The sequence below is a fragment of the Heloderma suspectum genome, chromosome 4 (genome assembly GCF_057233095.1).
Source record: "Heloderma suspectum isolate Gila_16-S chromosome 4, 16-S_ref, whole genome shotgun sequence".
Lineage (NCBI taxonomy): Eukaryota > Metazoa > Chordata > Lepidosauria > Squamata > Helodermatidae > Heloderma > Heloderma suspectum.
Genome location: NC_139461.1, coordinates 287,689,635 through 287,714,000, shown reverse-complemented (window position 1 = coordinate 287,714,000; position 24,366 = coordinate 287,689,635). Strand labels below are relative to the sequence as shown.

The following is a 24,366-nucleotide window of genomic DNA, read 5'->3' as shown; positions in this document are numbered from 1 at the left end:
TAAAGCCAAATAAGTTTCCTTTTTCGCCTGGATTTTTTCAATATAAAGACCAGTATGTTCAGTATATTCTTTAGTAATAGTGGTTTCATTCTGTTAATGAAACGCTTAAAAATCAATTGATACCTTGCAGGAAGATCTCTCCATCCTCTGCAGCAGAGGAGTAACAACTGCATATTTATTGCAGGATGGTGCAGGGGAGCATACCTTGGAAAGGCCAGTTTTTGTTTTTACAGATGTATGACCATTCTTCAGGGCTATGTCATACTCATACACATATGTTGGTATTTGAATCTTCGACTTTGAATTCTGAGTGAATTATACTTCTTATCTATAGCCCTTTTGACACCGAGAACCTCATTTTCTCTCCTGGATCCACCACCAAGTTTTCTGTGGGGAGCAGAAAAAACTCTATATACAGTTGGACTCCGCCAAACACTCCCAGCTTCCGAGAAAAATATTACCTTGTAAGTATGATTGGGATGGGAAATACTTCTCTGCCCAAGCCCTAATTTACAGAGGCTGGGTTCAGACAACACGATAACCCACACAAACAACCCATGAAGAGAACCCATGGTTTGTTGTTGGGTTATGAATTGTGGGTTGTTTGTGGTTAACAAACCATGGTTTGTTACCATGGCTGGGTCCAGAGAACATGATAACCCACATTTCAACAACTACCCTCAGTTCAAGGACAACCCACACTCAACCCATACTCAAGCCTTGAGTGTGGGTTATTGCATTTTCTGAATCCAGTCAGATTCTTGTATGGTCTGTTGTGAAATGGATGTTACTGAAACCGAAATTTGAAGTACATCAGCCTTCCCCAACCTGGCTTCAGTGTGTTGGACCACAACTACCAGGGCGCCAAGTTGGGGAAGACTGAAGTTTGCTGCCAGTTCATGTTAGTGCTGCATTGTTGGATCAAAATTTCTCAATGAAGGAAATGCAAGCAGCTGAGTCTATCACATGGAATACAAAACAGCTGGACTCTTCTCCTAACAAAGGAGATCTGCTCTTGCAGTGGTGGGCAACCTGCAGCCCTAGGACCACATGAGGTCCTTCGCTTAATTTCATGCACCCTGTGGCCTAATTCAAAAGCACTGTGTAGGTGATCAGACCTCTGGTAAGAGTTCTCAGTCCTTCCCACAGCAGGGAGGGAGAGAGAAAAGGGGATGGCAGAGAGAGAGAGAGAGAGAGAGAGAAGGGGTGACCCCATCCACGTCTGGCTCTGGATCAAACATTTATATTAGTTTAAAATTTTAAATAAGCAAATTTTTGCACAGGAAGTAAGACCCAAAGTGCTCTGAAAAAACAGAAGAGAAACTGGAGGATCACGTCGTCATCTAAAGATCCCATAAACAATCGTGAATAAGGAATCTTTACAAGCCCACAATAAATGCCCCATGTAAAAAAGCTCTATATTGTAATTTAGGACTTGAACTTATATGCTATGAAAGGCATTACCCAAATAAATACTGCACTTCCTTTTCTACCTATCTGTGTTTGCCTCAGTCTGTCTTTCAGCAAGGGAAAAAACAAGCAGATATCCGGGATGAGGCCCAAGATCCCTGCATCCTGAGCTACTTGGCCGACTGTGATTTTAACATGAGTCTGAGGAGCACAAGCCACAGCCTTACTGAGACAACAGAAGGCAGCTCATTCAGTTCTGAGGATCAGAAGGGGGCAGAAAGCAGAAATGTGACTCCGCCTTCAAATCAAAGGATGGTGCCATTGGCTATCCTGCAGAATGGTTGTGTGGATGGAGAGCCGAAAGGAGACCATTTGCTCTGCCAGCCTCTCAGCCGCAGAACTCTTGACATCCTGCAAGAGACACCCCATGCTGACACTGCTGTAACTATCCCATCATGTCCATTGGATCAGGAGAAAGGCCAGAGCAAATCCATCACCCGGGACTGGAGCCACCCTTCAGCACAGGGAAGAAAAGCCCTTTCTGCTGGTCAGAGAGGCTGGAAAGATGAAGCTGATGCCAAACCTGGTGGAAATACCAGATCGATTGAGACAATCCTGCAAGAAGTGTTACATTTACTGAAATCCCAGCATCCAAGTCCCACCCGACTGGAGGAATTAGAATACCAGGTTTTCTGTATCCGGGGAAACTTAAAGGTACAGGTTTGTTGCCACCTTCAGTTCTTGCTTCTCCTAGTTTTCCTTCCTAGGTTCCCGAGGGTCGAAGACTTCAAGCATGTTTTAACAGACATATGGGATACGCTCAGACATAGGGGGTGGAAAGGTCCATGGGGAAATACACCTTTAATGGCCAACTAATTTATAGCGGCATGAGCTTTCATAGGCAAGCACCAACTTCATCAGTTGCATAAAGTGGGCATTGAATGTGTATGTGTGTATACACACCCATACAAATGGGTCCGGTGGGAGAAAATATTGTTATGCAAAATTAGGTTGCAAATGAGTGAATGCATACTGAAATAAGGACCTGCTGAAGAAATCGAGATTCACTCACAAGGGAATCATAGAATCATAGAATAGTAGGGTTGGAAGGGGCCTACAAGGCCATTGAGTCCAACCCCCTGCTCAATGCAGGAATCAAAGTCAGAGCATCCCTGACAGATGGCTGTCCAGCCTTGAATGCCTCCAGTGTGGGAAAGCCCACCACCTCCCTAGGTAATTGGTTTCATTGTCGTATTGCTCTAACAGTCAGGAAGTTTTTCCTGATGTTCAGCCAGAATCTGGCTTCCTGTAACTTGAGCCCATTATTCCGTGTCCTGCACTCTGGGATGATCAAGAAGAGATCCTGGCCTTCCTCTCTGTGACAACCTTTCAAGTACTTGAAGAGCACTATCCTATCTCCCCTCAGTCTTCTCTTCTCAAGGCTAAACATCACCAGTTCTTTCAGTCTCTTCTCATAGGGCTTTGTTTCCAGTCCCCTGATCATCTTTTGTTGCCCTCCTCTGAACCCTCTCCAGTTAGTCTGCATCCTTCTTAAAGTGTGGTGCCCAGAACTGGACACAGTACTCCAGATGAGGCCTAACCAGTGCTGAGTAGAGGGGAACGAGTACTTCCCAGGATTTGGAAGCTATGCTTCTATGGATGCAGCCCAAAAGAGCATTTGCCTTTTTTGCAGCCACATCACATTGTTGGCTCATATTCAGCTTGTGATCGACAACAATTCCAAGATCCTTCTCGCTTGTAGTGTGGTTGAGCCATGTATCCCCCATCTTGTAACTGTGCATTTGGTTTCTTTTTCCTAGGTGCAGAATTTGGCATTTATCCCTAGTAAATGTCATTCTGTTGTTTTCTGCCCAGCGCTCCAGTCTATCAAGATCACTTTGAATTTTGTTTCTGTCTTCCAAAGTATTAGCTATCTAGCCCAATGTTGTGTCATCTGCAGATTTGATCAGCATTCCCTGCACCTCCTCCTCCAAGTCATTAATAAAAATGTTGAAGAGCACTGGGCCCAGGACTGAGCCCTGCGGTACCCCACTCGTTACCTCTCCCCAGTTTGAGAAGGGCCCATTGATAAGCACTCTTTGAGTCCGATTCTGTAGCCAACTGTGGATCCACCGGATTGTTGTTTCATCTAGCCCACTTTGAGCTAGTTTGCTCATCAGGAGATCATGGGGGACTTTGTTGAAAGCTTTGCTGAAGTCGAGGTATATGATGTCTACAGCATTCCCATGGTCTACAAGGGAGGTTACTTGATCAAAAAATGAGATCAGATTTGTCTGGCAGGATTTGTTCTTGACAAATCCATGTTGGCTTTGAGTAATCACTGCATGGTTTTCAAGGCGCTTACAGATGGATTGCTTTATCATCTGCTCCAGAATTTTGAATTCTGGAACATGGAAGTCTGAACCCAAGGTGGCTTACATGATCTTCCTCCTCACACACATACAGGCCAATGTCTTCACTGAAAACTTTATGCATCTGCTCTTGTCTATCAAAGCTCCTCCTGCAATAGATAAGTTAGTCTTTAAGATAGAATCATGGGGTTGGAAGGTAAATCAGAGATCATCTAGTCTGACCCAGCTTTAAAAGGGGATTAGACAGCTTTATGGATGCTATCAATAGCTACTAGTCATAATGGCTGTATATTCCCTCCAGTATTAGAGACAGTATGTCTCTCAATACCAGCTGCTGGGGGACATGAGAAGGAAGGTGTTATGCTATTTATTTAATTAATTAAAATATTTCTAGAAAACTTTCAGGGCAAAAGCCCTCCCAAGGCTTCCATGTCCTGCTTGTGAGCTTCCTATTGGGGCATCTGGCTGGCCACTGTGGGAACCAAATGCTGGTCTACCTAGGCCTTTGGTCTGATCCAGTACAGCGTTTCTTATATTTTTATTATGTTGTTGCTGACTTTTAAAATGTCTTCTTTAATGTTTATATTATTGCTTTTTTCTGATTATGTTTGAATTACAGTGTTTGTTTTGAACTGTATTTATTGCTTTTTGAATTGCTTATTACATTACAGATATGTTTTATTGTTTTTTATATTATGTTGATGTGCATAAGGACTGAAATGTTATTTATATTTAAAAAAAACATTTTGTTGTGAGCTGTTTTGAGCTCACCTTTGTTGTTGGAAAAGCAGCGTGCAAGCACTAAATTGAAGCAAACGGAGGAAATAGGTTAAACCCTTCTTCCCTGGGTACTGCAGTCCTGATCCAAGTCACACACCCCATGTGCCTATTAATCTTTGAAAAACCGTGGGAGATCCAATGAATGGCTCTCCCACATCACCTCTCATTTTGGCCTCTCATTAAGATGATCTCACTGGTTTGGACTAATTCATATGAGATATGTAGGCCTCAGTCCATGAACAAGCATAAGGAACACATCTTCAGGTCCATCTCAGGTGCAGTTAGGGACATTAGACTGCAACACTGACCTGGTTCACACATCACGCTGCAATTCCTGGGTTGTTTAACCCTGGGTTGTTTAACCCAGGAATTGCTGGGGACAAGTGAAGGGACAAGCGTCCTGCCTCTATGCACTCATTGTTTCCACTTTCAGTTAACAACCCAGAAACGCTCTGTTCATGAACTTGGAAACTCTGCATTGTTCATGAGTTAAACAACCTGGAGTTAGCCCAACAATTGCCCATGTAATTGAAAGTGGAAATGCTGAGCACGTGGGAGTTAGTGTGCTCATCACTTCACTCATCCCAGCAATTCATCCCTGTGTTAAACAAGGCAGGAATTGCAGTGTGACATGTGACCTGGACCCTGGTGCTAATTGGTGTGTGTGACATAGCACTGCAGTGACCACAGAACAAAGCATGGCCATAGGATAGTACTTTTACATCCTGATTTTGAGTTCAAGAGAAAACAGTATAACTTTTTCCCCACTTCTGAAATGTGTGGTGATATAAATGCTTTTGATAGCACGATATCCTTCTGGGTAAAATGAGTTTCTATTTACAAGGAAACATGGCTTACTTTGTGTTACTGACAGCCCCAAAAGTACCATCCAAAACATTCCTCTGTGGAGAGCTTGATGGTGGAGACGGTGCTGGAAAGTTTTGCCTTCCTCAATGCTGACTGCAGTGCTGACGAACTCTCGTCCTTTGGGAGTGTAAGGACCCACAGTATCAGGTAGGCGCTCCCGTATAAACTGGTGGATTGCCTGCCGACAGTAATACAACAGTGTCCACGCCCTGCCCCCCGCCTCCCGTGCACTCCTGCAGAATTGCAGGATACACACAGCGCTGACAATAGGAAGCTGGAGGACTAGGTGAGAGAAGAATGGTGATCCAACAGGACTGGATTAATAATTATGCCCCTGTCCAATGAAGCTCTAGCTCTGGTGCCTTTACCCAAGAGTCTTCCAACCAACGCTGCCTGACCATTCTGCTGGAATGCATGGATTTCCCCAAGGTGTGGTGGCGGCTTCTAGCTTATATGGCTTTAGAAAGGGGTTAGACAGATTCATGGAGGATTGGTCTATCAGCAGCCCTTAGCCACAATAACTATATAGGATTCCACCTTCAGAGGAGGTATGCTGCTGAATACCATTTATTGGGCAGCAACAGCAGGAGGGAGCTTTTGCCTTCAAGCCCTGCTTGTGGGTTTCTTGGAAGCATCTGGTTGGCCACTGCAGCAAACCGGATGCTGGATTAGACGGGCCTTTGGTCTGATCCAGCATGGCTCTTCTGATCTTCCCGTCTGATGCTCCTTGTATTGGTTTCCTTTAAATTTCCTGAGCCAGGCACATTAAACCTGACCCCCCATCGAAATACAAGGGGAGCAGGGACCGTATTCCCTATTGGAGACCACAAGGGAAATTTAATCCCCGCACCCCACCCTGCTTTGCTTTTATTCTATTAATTATTTGCTTTTCCCCCCATTGTCATTAGCGCCAGCACCTACAATGATGCCACACTTCCATCCCTGTGCTATGAAACCAAAGCAGAAAAGAAAGAGTTAACCACAGGCAGTGATGACCTAGATACACTTCTGGAAGTTCATCTGCAGTTCTGCAGAGTTCTTCTACAGGTGGGAAATTGTGTTTGAATGACCTTTTTAGCAGATTGTAGTCTTATTACCATGTTTAGTCCCACAAAATGAAAGACCCAGCACAGATTAAAATCACGCTCTTTGTTGGGGAGATTCTAGTGGTTCAGTAAGCCCATTCTTCAAACATTTGAATCATACCAGGTTCTTTGTCTTGAGTAAGTACATAAGAATATAAGAAGAGCCTTGCTAGATTAGACCTAAGTAGCCCAATATCCTGTGTCCCACAGTAGTCAACCAGATGCCTCTGGGAAGCTGAAAAGCAGAACATGAGAACATTAACCTTCCCCAGCTTGCCTTGGCAATCTATTTTTTGTGTGTGCTGCTTGCCTGGTACACACATGATGCTTCTATTATGCATGGGGGCACCATTCATGCACGCACAACGTTTTTTTAGAAATAAATTAACTGGAAAACTGACTTTCCCCTCCCTCATCTGGCAATGATGGGACCAGACACCCCCAAAGCACACTGGAACAGTATTTTTCAGGCGGGCTGGAAGCTCTACCCCTTCCTCTTTTGAACATATGAAGGTGCTGTAATCACACCACTGATCAATCTGATTGGGCAGCAGCTCTTCAAGGTTTGGGACACCTGCTACCTGATCCTATTAACTAGTGCAGTCTTCCCCATCCCGGTTCCTTCCAGATGTTTTGGACTACAGTCCACGTCCTTCCTAATCACAGGTCATGCTGGCTGGAGCTAATAGGAATTGTAGTCCAAAACATCTGGAGAGCACCAGGTTAGGAAAGGTTGATTTGGGGGTTCTGGGGATTGAACCTGGGACCCCCAGCATGCAGTGCATGTGCTCTTCCACTGAGCTATGGATGCCCCCTCTCTTTTCTTGTGATAGTGCCATAGTGACTTACATATTCACATCTTAAAAGCTTTCTCAGTCTTAAATTAGGTCACTCTTCCCATTTTCTCATGCCAGAGAAGCTATGCTCCCAGGAAGCGGGCCCAACTTTTATTTTGTGTTCTGGTGGAAAAAAATGACAGTTGCTGATCTTCTTTTAAAACTGTTTTCATAATAGATGTCCATCAGATTTTTCAAATTAGAAAGCTATATTTGCCAGCATGACTTCTCAAAGTCAGGAAGTCTTTAAGGGCACTTCCAGAAGTTGGTTTCTCTAGGGATGTGAGTGTCAAATACAGAAGTAAAAAAGGAAGTACCACAAAGGAAAGATACCTGTTAACTAAGGGAATTGAAGTAACTGGTTTTGATTATTTCCAGAAGGGTAGCCGTGTTAGTCTGTAAGCATCAAAACCAACAAAGAGTTTTGTGGCACCTTAAAGACTAACACATTTATTTATTCTGGCAAAAGCTTTCGTGGACACTGTTCACTTCATCAGAAAGGTAATTGAGATAAATTTAATTTCCAAAAAGTTTCATTTTCAAAACTAAAACATGTTCAACAACTGTAACTGCCTAGGCTAGCCTTCCCCAACCGGGTGTCCTACAGATGTGTTGGGCTACAACTCCCAGCATGCTCCAGCTGGGGCATGCTAGGAATTGTAGTCCAACACATCTGGAGGGCACCAGGTTGGGGAAGGCTGGTCTAGGCCTAGGTAGTTCTTCCACTTCATTCTTTCCTGCTGCCTGTCAACTCAGGTTATATATCCCAGCAAGTTCCTCTTCCTTCGACAGTCCCATTGATTACATTCAGTACTGTATCTGCGATCTTGACCATTTCTTGCTCCTTTCTTCATGCCAATTCTGCTTGTACAATAGGAGCAATCAGCAATGGGAAGGCCACAATAGGAAGACCACTGCTCGGGTGGGAGGCCAGAATGCTGAGTCAGCATGCTGGTTCCCCGCAGAAGCACCACAGTCTCCATGAGAGACCAATTTCTGGAAGATGTCTAAACATCATGCCATTATTCATGCTTATTCAGGAGCAGATCCCCTGAGCCCTTCCCAGTCAGCATATTTTCAGTATGTTCATGTAGATTCCTGAGCAAACTTAGCAGTTCATGGGACAAGAGGAGAAGTTACCTCTTTTGGATTGGTTACCTCTTATAGATGGGTAACTGGTTAAAGAAGAGAGTAGGGCATCAATGGATAGTTCTCACGATGGAGGCTTGTAAATAGTGGCATCTCCTAAGGATCTGTATTAGGTTGGTGCTTTTAACTTGTTCATAAATTGACTGGTTAGAGGGAAGGGATTAGAGTTGACCACTGAGGTGGTCGAGTTTGCTAATAGACCAAACTATTGTAGGTAGTTGAAACAAAAAGGGACAGCAAAGAGTCCAAAAGGATCTCTCCAAACTGGGGAAAGAGATGTTAAAATGGCAAACACGGTTCAATGTAAGCAAGTATAAGGTGATGCACATTGGAGCAAATATCCTAGCTTCACATATACACACACAGATGGCATCTCAGCTAGCAGTAACTGACACAGATCTTGGGGTTGTGATGGACGGCTTGATGAAAACATTGACCCAGTGTATGGCTGCTGTGACAAACACGCGTTCCAAGTTCGGGGTTATTAGGAAGGGAACTGAAGATAAGGCTTCCGATCATCGCGATGCCTTGCCCTTTATGCACATCTGTGCTGCAGCCACACTTGGAATCCTGTGTACAGTTCTGGTCTCTGCACCTTAAAAAGGATATTGTAGAGCTGGGAAAAGAAAAGGGCAACCAAACTGATCAAAAGGACTGAGCAACTCCCCTATGGGGAAAGACTGCATCGTTTGGGGCTTGTTAGCAGGTAATGGGAGAGACCTTAGCCTGAGACCCTGGAGAGTTGTTGCCAGTCAGAGCAGACAATACTGGACTAGTTGGACAAATAGTCTGACCTGTAAGCAGCTCCCTATATTCTTATGCATAGTTGTCATATAGAATAAGCTGCTTCCTGAGATATTCTGGACACGGATTATTTAGGGCAGGGGTAGGCAACATGGCCCCCTCCAGATGTTCTGGACTACAACTCCCATAATCCCTGATCATGGAGAACACTATCTACCCCTGGTTTAGGGTTTTAAAGAGCAAAACTAGCACCTTAAATTTAGACCACCCTTTCCCAACCTGCTGCTCTCCAGGTGTGTTGGACTACAACTCTCAGCATGCTGGATGGGGATGCTGGGAGTTGTAGTTCAACACATCTGGGGGGCACCAGGTTGGAGAAGGCTGCTGTAGACAGTGATTCACACGTTAGCCCTCTTAGAGTCATTCAACCTCATACTATTTTCCACTGACTGGTTAAAATTTTTCTGTCCTTCAAGCATTTGTTTTGTTGGGCAGATGATGTTTATGTGGTACACCCTCGCTTTAGAAAGTTGAACCTCTTTCCATTTTTATGCTGTTGTTTTATTTCTGTTTCATTTGTTTTTAATTGTTGCAAGCTGTCCTGCACACTGGAAGTGCAGGGTAAATGGCTTTTAAAATGAATAAATAGATAAATATGACTAACAGTTCTGTGAGGGGGACACTGGAGCTGGCCCCATCACTGCTGTTGCAACCCCACAGGTTCCACCACCCAGGCGTTTGAGGGCACATTTGTAGAGGGGAACCTGCCCTATGGGCATAAACGCCCTCTTCCTGATGTGGAACTTTAATCATGAAATGTTCCATTACTCGGGCAGAGCCTACGCATTTAGAACAGGCTCCCTTTTACACATGCGCCCCCAAAGCATGGAATTGGGGGCAGGACCATGATGGCGGGGGCTGAGGTAGTGGGGTGATTGCTCTACTAGGATTGTTAATCATGTGGGATGCCCAAATACAGCTACAATGGCTAACCCATTTTATCGCTAGTGTAGACTTGCTTGGGAGCTGCAGCCAATCTTTGGCGAGTGCGTCTTTATAGTGTGCACATTTGCCAAAAAAAACCCTGTTACCAGTTTACGGATTCTATGTGAGTTGATGCTGCACATAAGCCCTTTTTGGTATCATCATCACCATCATTAACATTTCTATACCACCCAATAGCCAAAGCTCTCTGGGCAGTTTACAGAGATTAAAAACATTAAAAATGCAGTATACAGAGATTAAAATCCATTTACATAAAAAAACGAACAGACAATATACACAAGAGAACATATATCTAAAACAACTTCAAACAAGCAATCTCAATCAAAGAACCATAAGACAATCCAGAATGGATTAAAACTTATCACATGCTGCCAAATGCCTGGGAGAAGAGAAAGGTCTTAACCTGGTGCCAAAAAGATAACAGTGTAGCGTTCACATGGGGACCATCATGTTTGAACCTGCCTTGGAGTGCAATGTAAGAGCAGCTGTATCGTAAGAGTCCCCTAGGGGCCGCAGTGGCTTAGTGGTTAAGACGCTGAACTGCAGACCGGAAGGTCGGCAGGACAGCAGTTCAAAACCCGAGTGCTGCGTGACGGAGTGAGCTCCCATCTTCATTCCCAGCTTCTGCCAACCTAGCAGTTCGAAAGCAAGAAATTGCAAGTAGATAAATAGGGACCGCTTCGGCGGGAAAGGTAACAGTGCTCCGTGCACCTTGGTGTTCAGTCATGCCGGCCACATGACCACGGAAGCGTCTTCGGACAGTGCTGGCTCTTCGGCTTAGAAATGGAGATGAGCACCACACCCTAGAGTCGGACACGACTGGCTGGGGACACCTTTACCTTTATCGTAAGAGTCACCTTTGTGCATGTCTCTCTGTGGTCCATAATGCTTGCAGCTGCTTATCAGCATGTAATACAACATAGCCATTTCAAAAGGAAGGAAGTGGCTTTATTCTTATTCAGGGTCAGCAGAGTGCAGTTAGCCCACAGCTGCTGGGTTGAATTTGACAATGTGTGTCCCATCCGAGAGATGGGAGGCAGGTGTTCTCCCTGATGGCCCCGGATAACTTTTGGATCATGTCCAGCTGAATTTGGCTGGTGGATTGCTTAATCTAAGACACTGAACAGCAGTGTTCTTCCCCCTGCTTTGTTTCCAGAAACTTGTCATGCCAAACTTGGCTCCAATTGTCCAGGAGAACCTTTTGGAAGAGGTGTCACAACAGAAACACGTTCTGGAAATAATCTCTGCTCTGGCTGCTCCTGTGCCGCGGAACTTAACTTCTGTTGAAGAAAGTAAGTTATGTGACATCCGAAATCAGAGATGTGGAACAGACCCTAAAGGCTATTTGGTCCACTCCCTAGAATCCCCTGCCTCAATTCCATACAGAGTGATCCCCTCATCCAATTATGGAGTGCCAGAAAAAGAAGTCCCTGGATCAATCTCTGCCTTTCTGTGAGTCAGAGGGGCTGTTCACACAACACGCTAACCCACACTCAGTGGTTGAGTGTGGGTTGTTTTGAACCGTGGGTTGTTTGTTGAAACATAGGTTATCATGTTGTCTGAATGCAGCCAGGGTGTCTTGTTAACCATCCAGTGTGGCTTATTTTCTCAAACAAGCCACCTTGAGAACCCATGGTTTGTTATTGGGTTGTTCAGGGTGGTTAACAAGCCACACTGCATGATTAACAAACTACCCTGGCTGTGTTCAGACAATACGCTAACCCCTGGTTCAAGAAACAACCCACGGTTCAAAATCACTGAGTGTGGATTAGCATGTTGTGTGAACAGCCCCGGAGTCTCCAGTGGTTATATGACAAGCAAACATGTACATGGGAAAGCGATATGTCTAATGAGGACTATCCATGACTTCCTTTTTTTGGTTTGCACACAAGTGAAAGCTGGGAGGCTATTACCAATGGGAGATCCATTTGTAAGAGTCAGGCAGGGCTACTTAGGACAATCTCAGCAGCTAAATTCATTGTTTTAGCTTGTACTCTGTGCTACCACATGTAGAAAAAGTATTTGAGTTCTGCAGTGCCTGAAGCTAGCTTGCATTCAAGGACCATGTGGCTTTTGCAATCACAGACATTTTCATAATGAGCAGATTTGGGGAGGGGTGTGTTGGCTGGTTTTCCTATTGTCTGGCAAAACTCCTGAAGAATGTTTCCCTTCTTCCCTTGTCATACAATCATTTCAGTCTCTGTCTCACAAGAAGGCAGAGATTGATCCAGGGGTCTTGGATCAGGCTTTTACTGAGATGAGTAAAATGTTAGTGGCATAATTTGGTAATGTATACATCCATCTATACACTCCTGTCTATCTGTGTGCATTTGCATGTGTCCAGAATTGCATTGACTCATCTCAGGCACGCCATCTGGCATTTCACTTTCAGCTGAAAATGAGTTCCAGCTCCTTTCTGACATTCAAAATCTACCCTTTGCAGTTATTCAAAAAGCTAAAAAACAGAAGCGTTGCCTGAAGATCTGGAGTGAGTGCACTGAACAGGGAAGCATTTTATTCTGTCCGGCGGAGAGATTTTGGAACCCTTTGAAATATATATTGATGTTCAAAACGAAAGCGAAATATCAACGACATCTAGAAAAAGGTAGTTTTCTTTACCGGGCACATAGGATGCGGGGTTGCTTTTTGGATTGACATGGTCCCCTGTTTATGCCTAAGGCTGCTTCCAGAAGGAGGGCTCGTAGTGCTCCCAATCAAAGGGTGCTGTGTAGCAGTGCTGGCACCACAGTTTTGAGGGCCTTGGGCAGGATGCCCTCAATGGGCCCCCTCCATCACTGAGTCTGTCTTCTCACCACCAGTCACCAGATCCTGCTCCTCCTCATCCTTTTTCTCATCATTGCTCCCACTTGCTTGTAGGAAAGGCAGAGAGCCAGAGAGCAAGTAGACTGTGGCATCTGCTGCTCCCCATCTCACCACCACTGTTGTCTGGGCCAGAGCGAGAGGCAGGTGAACAAGCAGGTTGCCGTGGTGGAGAGGAGGAGCAACGGCCTCCTGCTGGGGTGTGGGCCTTGAGAGCAAGTGGGACCTTTTCCCTCAATGCAAGTTGCAGGCATGAGGGAGGGGCAATCCAGACTGGGACTGCAGTCTGGAGCAAAGGATTAAAGCCTCCTATCGTCTATGCCGGGGTCCTAACCCAAATCGGGGGTTTGTGCCTGCAGTTTACTTTAAAAAAACCAGTATACGTTAACTTTAAACAGTAAAATACAATTAGCAATTGCTAACTGCATGGTTGGTGTCTCGTTTGGTGCTCAGAGAAGACAACACTGAGCCAGTGCTCTGATTCATTCTACGGCAGACTCTTCTGTATTGAGGAGTACCCATTTCAGTACCCAGCCAAAGGAACTTCTTTAATTTAGACAGAACTGCTTGCCTTACATTCATTTGGATGAGGACAAATTCATGCTGAAACTTAATCTAGATAAGATGGGGGTCCTGTGGGTGAGGAAATCAATGGATCTGGATGGAGGTGTGTAACCTGCTCTGGAAAGACCATGTCTCTCCTGGACCCGATGCTGTTGATAGCGGTGCAGACGGCATGGGTGGCTAGGGGTGCCTTTCATCAGCTCAGCCTGATTCAGCAGCTGAGACCCTGTCTAGAGAAAGCAGATCTTGCCACAGTCATACATGTGCTGGTTACATCTAGGGATGTCAGAGAATTTCGCCACGAATCTTGGGGAAGCAGAATGCCAGCGCATTCGGCCCCCCAAAATCGTTGGCGAAACGGTCTGCCGCCCCCCCCCCCCCCGGGAAGAGACTTAACTTGGGCGAATCTCCCTGGCGGCGGTGGTTCTGGCGGTGGTGTGGCGGCGGCGGCGGCGGTCGGTCTTCCGACCGGCTGCCGCCGCCGCCATTTCTAGTAAAAAAACAAAAAAAACAAAAAAACGTGATAGGCTACGTAAAGATTTACGTAGCCTATCACGGCTAGATTTTTAAAAAAAACCGTGATAGGCTACGTAAATGTTTACATAGCCTATCACGGCTGAGTAAAAAAAACACAAAAAACCGCGCTTACGCAAATGGCGGCCATCGGCTCCACCATTTGCGCTCCTTATTTTGGCACGTCTAGTCTACGTAAACATTTATGTAGACTACGGTGAAAATAAGGGAACGCAAATAGCGTAGACGCTACGCTATTTGCGTTCCCCTTATTTTTGCCATAGTCAACGTAAATGTTTACGTAGACTAGACGTGCCAAAATAAGGAATGCAAATGGCGGCGCCCATGGGTGCCGCCATTTGTGTATGCACAGGTTTTTTTTGTTTTTGTTTTTACTCAGCCGTGATAGGCTACGTAAACATTTATGTAGCCTATCACGGCTGACTGCAGGGACGCAAATGGCGGCAGCTATGGCCGCCGCCATTTGCATTCCCGGCCGGCCAGGATTCGCGGCGGGAGGGACGGGGCGCCTCCCCTCCAGCCAGAATTTTGAGGGGGAGGGACGGGGCACCTCCCCCCCGGCCAGAATTTCGGGGGGAGGGACGGAGCGCCTCCCCCCCACCGCGAATCAATTTCGTCATAAGGTAAGTGACTTTTGTACATCCCTAGTTACATCACGACTAGACTACTGTAATGCACTGTATGTGGGGCTGTCTTTGAAGACAGTTTGGAAGCTTCAATTGAAAGTTCATGTTACACCTATTTTGAAACAGCTGCATTAGTTGCCAGTTTGTTTCCAGACCCAAATTAAAGTATGTGGCGTTAATTGTAAGGCCCTAAATTATTTGGGACCAAATTATTTGAAGGATTGCCTGCACCTGTATGAATCAGCCTCCATGAAATGTTCGATTGGTGGGCAATAGAGACAAGGCCATTTCAGGGGTGCCCCCATACCTTTGGAATTCCCTTCCTAGATACATACCCATGGCCGCTACGCTGATGTCTTTTTAACGGGCTTTGAAGACATTTATTCCAAGCTGCCTCTGACTGATATTTATTAAATTGATTTCGGGCGCAATCCTGTGGCTCCTAGTCAGTGGCTAGATGGCCATAGGATAGGTCAGTTCCCGGAGAACCGCCCCCAACCCCCTCCCGTGCCGCTTCGTAGGCAGTGTGGATCAGCCCGGCACTCCATGCTCATAAGAGCAGCGTGGAGCAGCAAAAATGGGGCGTTCCCAGGGGTGAGGAAGTTGGAAATCCAGTACAACACATCCTATGTGTTGCTGGCCACTGCTTCCCATGCTCCGAGGTCCTGTGAAAGCAGGGCGAGGGGAGCGAGGAAGAGATCCGCTCCTCACCACTCCTCCCGCCCTGCACTGGATAGGTGGTCGCCCCTGAGTTTGGAGGTGACCGTCGATCTTGATAGGATTTCTCCCTCCATTACTATTTTAACTGTTGATGCTAGTATTTTTTTTAGCAACTTATTATATTTGTTGCCAGTTTATATTGTTTTACCCTGCTGCTATTTTTCTCAGCTGTTGCTATAATAGTTTTAAATGTGTTGATGTGTTTTAGTATATGATTGTTATATATTGTTTTAATATGTGGGGAGCTGCCTTGAGAGGGGTAACCCTGAAAGGCAATCTATAAATTAGGCACTCAATCAATAATTTTGGTTTAACACCGCCCCCCCCCAACTCAAGAAACAGCACTTGTGAGAAATGTCCCACTCCTTGTTTCTCTACATTCCTCTTCAGTTTTGCAGATGTTCCTGGAGCAGATAGTTGGAGGCAGCCTATTATATCTCCCAGCTGATCTCCCAGCTGAATCGGTGACATTATTCCAATTTTACAGCTACCTGGAGAAGCACCACGTGAACAACTTGGAAAAATATTTAGCCAGATTCGCTAAAGAAGGTAAATGGGTGGCTGAAGAGGGAGAGCCCAATGAAGATTTATTCAGGGGCCTGGCAGGCAATTATGACTGTAGGTGCCTCCCAAGCACGCCATGGGCCCTTGTGTTGAAATGAGAGATCAATATAGACATTCCATGGCAATTTTGATGATGCCTGCTGCCAGTTTTGCTAGGATCTTAAGTTACCTCATTTTACTGAAGTACAAAACTAAAAGTTTCTAGAAAAACTATTTTTGAGATTCATTGCCTATTTCTAGTTGTCATCCTTCCTCTTATTACTGAATTTGTTGGCAATCTTTCTACAGAAAAAAAATCTACTCAAGGTGAGCAGACCCACAGCTAGCATGCAGCACCCTTGGATGGCTGCTGGGGCAGCTGCTGGGGACACCCAGCAGCCTGAAGGTCCCTCTGCTGATGCCTGTGCCAGAACCCCCCCTATAATCCCCCCTTAATCCCCCCCCGCACTCTGATTAGCACCAGGCGGAGCTCAGGTCTTCAGCAGCAGACACCTCCCAATTTATGGTTGAATTCTTCCCTCTTCAGTGATATTAATTGAAGACCTGCAGCGTCCTGGGAGAATGAAGAAAATAAAGAAATTGAAAGGGAAGCAGCTGAACCAGCTCCAGCCCCTGCCACAGACCTTAAAGCTCCTTGCGGTCCTGCAGTTCGATGAAAATCACCGTGTAGGCAAAGCGGCCACAGCATGTCTTTCTCGTGCAGCAGCCAATAGGAATTTCAGGGAAAAGGTACTTGCTTCCCCCTTCCGCTGGCATTTTTACTTATTTACAGCACCCAGAGCATATATCCAGAGATATGGGGAGGGGCCATAGCTCAATGGGAGCACATCTGCTTTGCAGAATGTCCCAGGCTCAATCCTTGGGTTCAGTTTGGGCAGGTTCACACCATCACAAAGGGAAAATAAGCTACGGTGGTTTATTTCCCTCCCTGCAAGTGCTGGTTGCGAGCAGTCTAATTAGCATAATTACCCTTACTGGGCATGGGCTGTCGTGATGTCCGAACCCATGAGGGTGGGTGGCTGGGGTGGTTTACAAACCACCCAGCAACACGCGAACAAGCCATGGGTTTCACGGTGGTTTGTAAACCAGCCCAGCCACCCACTTCCATCAGGTTCAGACATCATGACAACCCGTGCCCAGCGATGGTAATTATAGCATGCTCAGAGAAGGAAAATAAGCCACCGTAGCTTATTTTCCCTCTGTGATCATGCGAACCTGGTCAGAGTTAAAAAGATCAGATAGTGGATGATGGAAACAATTTCTACCTGATATCCTAGACAGCTGATGCCAGGCAGTGTAGTCAATACTACCAAGATAGATGGTTGTTGCTCAGTCGTTCAGTCGTGTCCGACTCTTCTTGACCCCATGGACCATAGCACGCCAGGCCTTCCTTGTGCTCAAGTTCATATTCATTGCATCAGTGATACTATCTAGCCATCTCATCCTCTGCTGTCCCCTTCTCCTTTTGCCTTCAATCTTTCCCAGCATCAGGGTCTTTTCCAGAGAGGTTTCTCTTCGCATTAGGTGGCCAAAATATTTGAGCTTCAGCTTCAGTTTCTGTCCTTCCAATGAGCACTCAGGGTTAATTTCCTTTAGGATGGACTGATTTGAACTCCTTGCAGTCCAGGGGACTCGTAACAGTCTTCTCCAGCACCACAGTTCAAAAGCATCAATCCTTCGGCGCTCAGCCTTCCTTATAGTCCAGCTCTCACAGTCATACATTACTACTGGGAAAACCATAGCTTTGATTAGATGGACCTTTGTGGGCAAGGTGATGTCTCTGCCTCTTACTATGCTGTCTAGGTTTGCCATAGCTTTCCTCCCAAGGAGCAAGCGTCTTTTAATTTCATGGCTACAGTCACCATCTGCTGTGATCTTGGAGCCCAAGAAAGTAAAATCTGTCACTGCTTCCATTTCTTCCCCTTCTATATGCCAGGAAGTGATGGGGCCAGATGCCATGATCTTAGTTTTTTTAATGTTGAGTTTCAAACCAGCTTTTGCACTCTCCTCTTTCACCCTCAACAAGAGGCTCTTTAGATCCTCTTCGCTTTCTGCCATTGGGGTGGTATCGTCTGCATATCGGAGGTTGTTGATAATTCTCCCAGCAATCTTAATTCCGACCTGTGATTCATCCAACCCGGCGTTTCTCATGATGTACTCTGCATATAAGTTAAATAAGGAGGGTGACAATATGCAGCCTTGTCGTACTCCTTTTCCAATTTTGAACCACTCGGTTGTTCCATGTCTGGTTCTGACTGTTGCTTCTTGACCCTCGTACAGGTTTCTCAGGAGACAGGTAAGGTGGTCTGGTACTCCCATCACTTTAAGAATTTGCCACAGTTTGTTGTGATCCACACAATCAAAGGCTTTAGCGTAGTCAATGAAGCAGAAATAGACGTTTTTCTGGAATTCTCTTGCTTTCTCCATGATGCAGCGAATGTTGGCGATTTGATCTCTAGTTCCTCTGCCTCTTCGAAACCCCGCCTGTACTTCCAGTAGTTCTCGGTTCACATACTGCTGAAGCCTAGCTTGTAGGATTTTGAGCATCACCTTGCTGGCATGTGAAATGAGCGCACTTGAACAGCAGTTTGAACACTCTTTGGCGTTGCCCTTCTTTGAAATTGGAATGTAAACTGACCTTTTCCAGTCTTGTGGCCATTGTTGAGTGTTCCAAATTTGTTGGCATATTGAATGCAGTACTTTAACAGCATCGTCTTTTAGGATTTTAAATAGCTCAGCTGGAATACTGTCATCTCCGCTAGCTTTGTTGTTACTAATGCTTCCTAAGGCCCACTTGACTCCACTCTCTAGGATGTCTGGCTCAAGTTCAGTGAGCGCACTATCATGGCTATCAGGGACATTCAGATCTTTCCTGTATAGTTCTTCTGTGTATTCTTTCCACCTCTTCTTAATCTCATCTGCTTCTGTTAGGTCCCTGCCTTCTTTGTCCTTTATCACGCCCGTCTTTGCACAAAACGTTCCCTTGAGATCTCCAATTTTCTTGAAGAGATCTCTAGTCTTTCCCATTCTGTTGTTTTCCTCGATTTCTTTGCATTGTTCATTTAAGAAGGCCTTCTTGTCTCTCCTTGCTATTCTCTGGAACTCTGCATTCAGTTGGATATATCTTCCCCTTTCTCCTTTGCTTTTTGCTTCCCTTCTTTCCTCAGCTACTTGTAAAGCCTCATCAGACAGCCACTTGGCTTTCTTGCACTTCTTTTTCTTTGGGATGGATTTTGTTGCTGCCTCCTGAACAATGTTACGGACCTCCGTCCATAGTTCCTCAGGCACTCTGTCTATCAGGTGTAATCCCTTAAATCTATTCCTCACTTCCACTGTATATTCATAAGGGATATGATTTAGGTCATACCTGAATGGTTTAGTGGTTTTGCCTACGTTCTTCAATTTAAGCCAAAATTTTGCAACAAGAAGCTCATGATCTGAGCCACAGTCAGCTCCAGGTCTTGTTTTGACTGACTGTAAAGAGCTTCTCCATCTTTGGCTGCAAAGGACATAATCAATCTGATTTCGATATTGACCATCTGGTGATGGCCATGTGTAGAGTCGTCTCTTGTGCTGTTGGAAAAGAGTGTTTGCTATGATCAGCGTGTTCTCTTGGCAAAACTCTATTAGCTTTTGTCCTGCTTCATTTTGTACACCAAGGCCATGCCTGCCTGTTATCCCGGTGATTTCTTGACTTCCTACTTTAGCATTCCAATCCCCTATGATGAAGAGGACATCTTTTTTTGGTGTTAGTTCTAAAAGGTGTTGTAGGTCTTCATAGAGACCGATCAACCTCAGCTTCTTCGGCATCAGTGGTTCGGGCATAGACTTGAATTACTGTGATGTTGAATGGTTTGCCTTGGATTCATACTGAGATCATTCTATCGTTTTTAAGATTGTACCCCACTACTGCTTTTCCCACCCTTTTGTTGACTATGAGTGCTACTCCATTTCTTCTCAGGGATTCTTGCCCACAGTAGTAGATATGATGGTCACCTGAATTAAATTTGCCCATGCTTGTCCATTTTAGTTCGCTGATTCCCAAGATGTCGATGTTCAATCTTGCCATCTCATGTTTGACCACCTCCAGCTTACCTTGATTCATTGGTCTGACATTTCAGGTTCCTAAACAATATTGTTCTTCACAGCATCGGATTTTCTTTTCACCACCAGACACATCCACAGCTGAGCGTCCTTTCGGGTTTGGCCCAGCCGATTCACTCTTTCTGGCGCTACTTGGAAATATCCTCTGTTCTTCCCCAGTAGTATATTGGACACCTTCTGACCTGAGGGTCTCATCTTCCGGCGTCGTATCTTTTAGCCTTGTGATACGTTCCATGGGGTTTTCTTGGCAAGAATACTGGAGTGGGTTGCCATTTCCTTCTCCAGTGGACCACATTTTGTCAGAACTCTCTGCCATGACCTGTCCGTCTTGGGTGGCCCTGCACGGCATAGCTTATGGCTTCACTGAGTTACGCAAGCCCCTTCGCCACAACAAGGCAGTGATCCATGAAGGGGAAGATAGATGGTAGGGAGGTACATTCAGAAGTCAGAAGGAAAAAAATAAATACGAAAGAGCCCCATTCGTATTTAACTTACATTTAATAATTCTGAATTAACCTTAACTATTAACTAAATATAATTTTTAAATATGATTTTGAGTTTCTGTTTCATATTTATTTCCATTTGGATTTATTTGGCCCAACTTTAGCGGGGGGCGGGTTTGCATTGAACTACTTCTTGAAAGCTGGGGAAAGAAACAGTGTTGCAAAAGTTCTCCATTTACTTTAATAGGAGTGGAGAAAACCTACCCTACTGAAAGATGGCTGGAGGATGGTGGAAACCTACCCCTCACCAAAGACCCTTGGGGCAACAGGGTCCTTGCTGGGGGTGGAGGGGGAAACCTCCCCCCCAGAACCAGCTGATTTTGGGGCTGGAGCCTTTTTTTTCTTCCATGCAAATAAATGGAGATGGAGTTCTATTGAAATAAGTTTTCAAATAGGAACTGAAATTTTAAATACAAAATGACTAAAGGCTATATATAAAATAGCATTTTACAAAAGAAAGAAATTACAAAAACAATTTTAAATCCATAAAATAAAAGGGAAAAATATGACACCCCCCCCCCCCGGTACACACCCCTATTAGATGGGAAAGTAGTCTGACCTGGTATAAGGCTGTTTCCTATGTTCCATAAATGAGGGATGTTAATTGGCAATTTTTCAGAACATCTATGCCAGGGCATTTTGAAATAAGAAATGTTAACAGTGTAATTGAATGTTCTGTTGTATTTTCCAGGCTCTTCTTTTTTACACAGATATGTTAAGCAACGATGATGTAAAATTACAGCAAGCCGCATGCCTGGCCCTCAAAAACCTCAGAGTGAGTGTTTTTACATCCTTTTTGGTGAATCGTTAAGAGAAGTGACCGTGCAGTCACATTTACTTCACAGGCAGCCAGCAGAGGGAGCAAAAGTTGTATTTGGAACACAGTGATAGTATTTTAAAACCCGCAATAAGACAAAATGCGGTGTCCCTGGATCAAAACAGATGATGCATGATACATAATGTATCTGAGTTTTGATATGCATACAACATGGGGGCAGGGGCAGAAATCAGGGTCAGAACTGTATCACAATGGGGTTTAACCCTTTCCGAACATTGGCTCAGGTTTGGTGCTGAGCTGAAGTGGTCTGACTACAAATTGGCCAGAGCAGAAGCAGGATGTTTTCCAAAATGCTGAATCGGGGTCTGAGTTGAAGTGGGGTGGGGGGTCAGTGTACACTTATGTATGTATGTATATATGTAATCTATACACACATGCAAGCACACCACATGCACATACCACACACACACATATTAGAGGTGTGCTTAGACTCGTGTATATGTGTGTGTCTTCGCAGATGCATATGCATATGCATGCAAATTTGAGTTATGGGCCTGTGCCCTGGATCTTTTAAGAACCTAGCAACGCCCCGGCCCATGGCCCTCCTGGTGATCAGGTGTGTGGGATCCACGACCCTTCCCAGTCCACTCACCCTGCCTCATGGGAGGGCCGGCACTGCCATAGTCTGTGGATTGTTCTTCTCTTCCCAAAGAGTGCCAACAGTCTCCATTAACTGTGCCACAGGTTAGCCATCCATGAATTAGCACTGATGCTAAGAGTGAGGAACAGTCTGAAATGCTTAAACAGCTGTGCTGCACTGTTTCTTTTCCAAAACAGGGCATTGAAAGTATAGAGCAAATTTCCAGACTGTGTCTATCAGAAACAGAGGAAGTGCGGAACGTTGCCAGAGAAACAACTCTTTCATTTGGTAAATGCTTTGAGTAATGATGCTTTGCTTATGGATATTGCATGCACGCAAGTAGCAAGTTAAAGAGCAGAAGGTTCAGAGTTGCTTTTCTTAGGAGTTTTGCACTGAGTTGCAGTACTGCTTGCCCTAAAGAATTGTCCTCCTTCCTGCCTTTTGGATTAAACCCCCTTAGGGTCATGCAATTTCTTTGGCCAGTGCGGGCCGGGGGAGACTTCTTGGCACTGTTCTAACATGTTTGCTGAGCAGATGCGCTGTAAGAATGGTGCTCCCAAGAGAAGTGCACACTATCAGAAACTGTGGCTTCTGTCCGTCACATCCCATTTCTGTAACCCTCTGTGCCAGGATGGAGAACCTGTAGCCCTCCAGTTGTTGTTGGGTTTCAACTCCCATCAGCCCCAGCCAGCATGGCCAATGGTTGGTGGTGACTGGAGTTGTGGATGGGGTTGCACTCCCCTGAAAGACCAAGTGCGCAGTCTGGGAGTCCTCCTGGACTTTGAGCTAACTGGGGAGGCCCAGGTGACTGCGGTGTACAGGAGTGCTTTTTACCAGCTTAGGCTGGTACGCCAGCTGCACTGGTTGTTTCTGAGCCCATTTCAAAGTGCTGGTTTTGACCTTTAAAGCCTTAAACAGTTCGGAACCAAGTTACTTGAAGGACCACCTTCATCCATATCAGCCTGCCTGCCCTTTAAGATCAGAGAGAGAGACCCTTCTCATTTGCCCACCCATGAGAGCAGTCAGGTGGGTGATCACACATGAGAGGGCCTTCTCTGCAGCGGCCCCACACCTTTTGAACAAGCTGCTATCAGAGGTCCGCCATGCTCTGTCATTGCAGACTTTTAAGAAGGTCTTGAAAACGTATTATTTTACCTTGGCCTTCTCTTGATATGACTGCTGTTACTGCTGTTAACATTGTTGCTGGTTTGATTGTTGGCTTTTATTTTTTTTTATCACTTTTAATATTTTAACTGTTTTTATGTATTTTATTGCTGTAAGCCCTGAAAGGTGGCCAAGAAATATTTCAAATAAAAATAAATGAACAAACATCTGAAGGGGGCCCGGGTCCCCCACCCCAGCTCTATGCTCTGAACCAGCAGCTGCTATCTGCAGCCTCAACTGACTCTGCTGCCTTCACAGACACAGGATTGAGGTTTTGCTGCCAGGCAAGGGTCACCATTCCTACCTGCTGCAACAGTGTCAGTTGTCCCACCCAATTTATCATTATAAGAATGGCAAGATGTCTTGCATGAGGGAGGTTTAGATAACGCAGCATTTAAACGCTCCAGCAGTTGTGAAGGTGTCATGAGAGGTGCATAGTGGGGGAAAGCTTTGTCCAATCCCACCAGACAAACTTATTTATTTAGGGGGTTTACACCCCACCATTCAACAGGTTCTCAGGGCAGCTTACAGGAATTTGAAATTACAATAAAACAAATTAAAACACGATATAAAAGAGCAAGAAAAGAAGCCATGAGCAGAAATAAAAACAAACACATGCAGCATCACAGATAATTAAAAAGCCTGGAAAAATAAAAAGGGGATTGCCTGTTTGCTTTGTACCGAAATGATATTAAGGTAGGTGCCAGGCAAGTCTCTCTAGGGACAGCATTACACAGTTGGGTGCTGCCACTGAGTAGGCCCTTTCCCCCTAGCCACCTGCTGTACCTCAGATATCAGGGACACCTGAAGAACTGCCTAGTATTCTAGTTACAGTATCTTACTGTATAAGATTACAAAGGTATCTTATTCCTCCACCCCTTCCCCAGCTGTGTATAATAATATAACCAGTTCTGCCAGGGAGATGCATGGTTCTTGTTGTAGACATTACGCAGCAAGCAGAGTTACTCATTCCCCTCTGTAATATTACTCAACCCCCTCTGTAATAGCCGCAATGCTATTATACACTCCATGCAGAATGAGGTAGTAGAATTCTGGACTGTGACAGCAGTCTACAGGTGTATGTGTGTGGAAGTGTCATTT

At 45.2% G+C, this 24,366-nt stretch overlaps 1 protein-coding gene across 4 annotated transcripts in view; it reads left to right on the top strand.

The window, feature by feature from the left end:
* Window positions 1-24,366, top strand: part of RIPOR3 (RIPOR family member 3) — a 139,030-nt gene that overhangs the window by 111,782 nt on the left and 2,882 nt on the right. For 3 of the 4 annotated variants that reach the window (XM_084854145.1, XM_084854143.1, XM_084854142.1), the window contains 10 exons: window positions 335-464; window positions 1,513-2,130; window positions 5,437-5,576; window positions 6,338-6,476; window positions 11,405-11,540; window positions 12,692-12,853; window positions 15,903-16,061; window positions 16,603-16,805; window positions 21,375-21,458; window positions 22,299-22,389. In XM_084854145.1, coding sequence (XP_084710271.1) covers window positions 335-464; window positions 1,513-2,130; window positions 5,437-5,576; window positions 6,338-6,476; window positions 11,405-11,540; window positions 12,692-12,853; window positions 15,903-16,061; window positions 16,603-16,805; window positions 21,375-21,458; window positions 22,299-22,389 — 1,862 coding nt within the window. The remainder of the gene's footprint in view (window positions 1-334; window positions 465-1,512; window positions 2,131-5,436; window positions 5,577-6,337; window positions 6,477-11,404; window positions 11,541-12,691; window positions 12,854-15,902; window positions 16,062-16,602; window positions 16,806-21,374; window positions 21,459-22,298; window positions 22,390-24,366) is intronic. The other variant, XM_084854144.1, reaches the window with a different exon arrangement.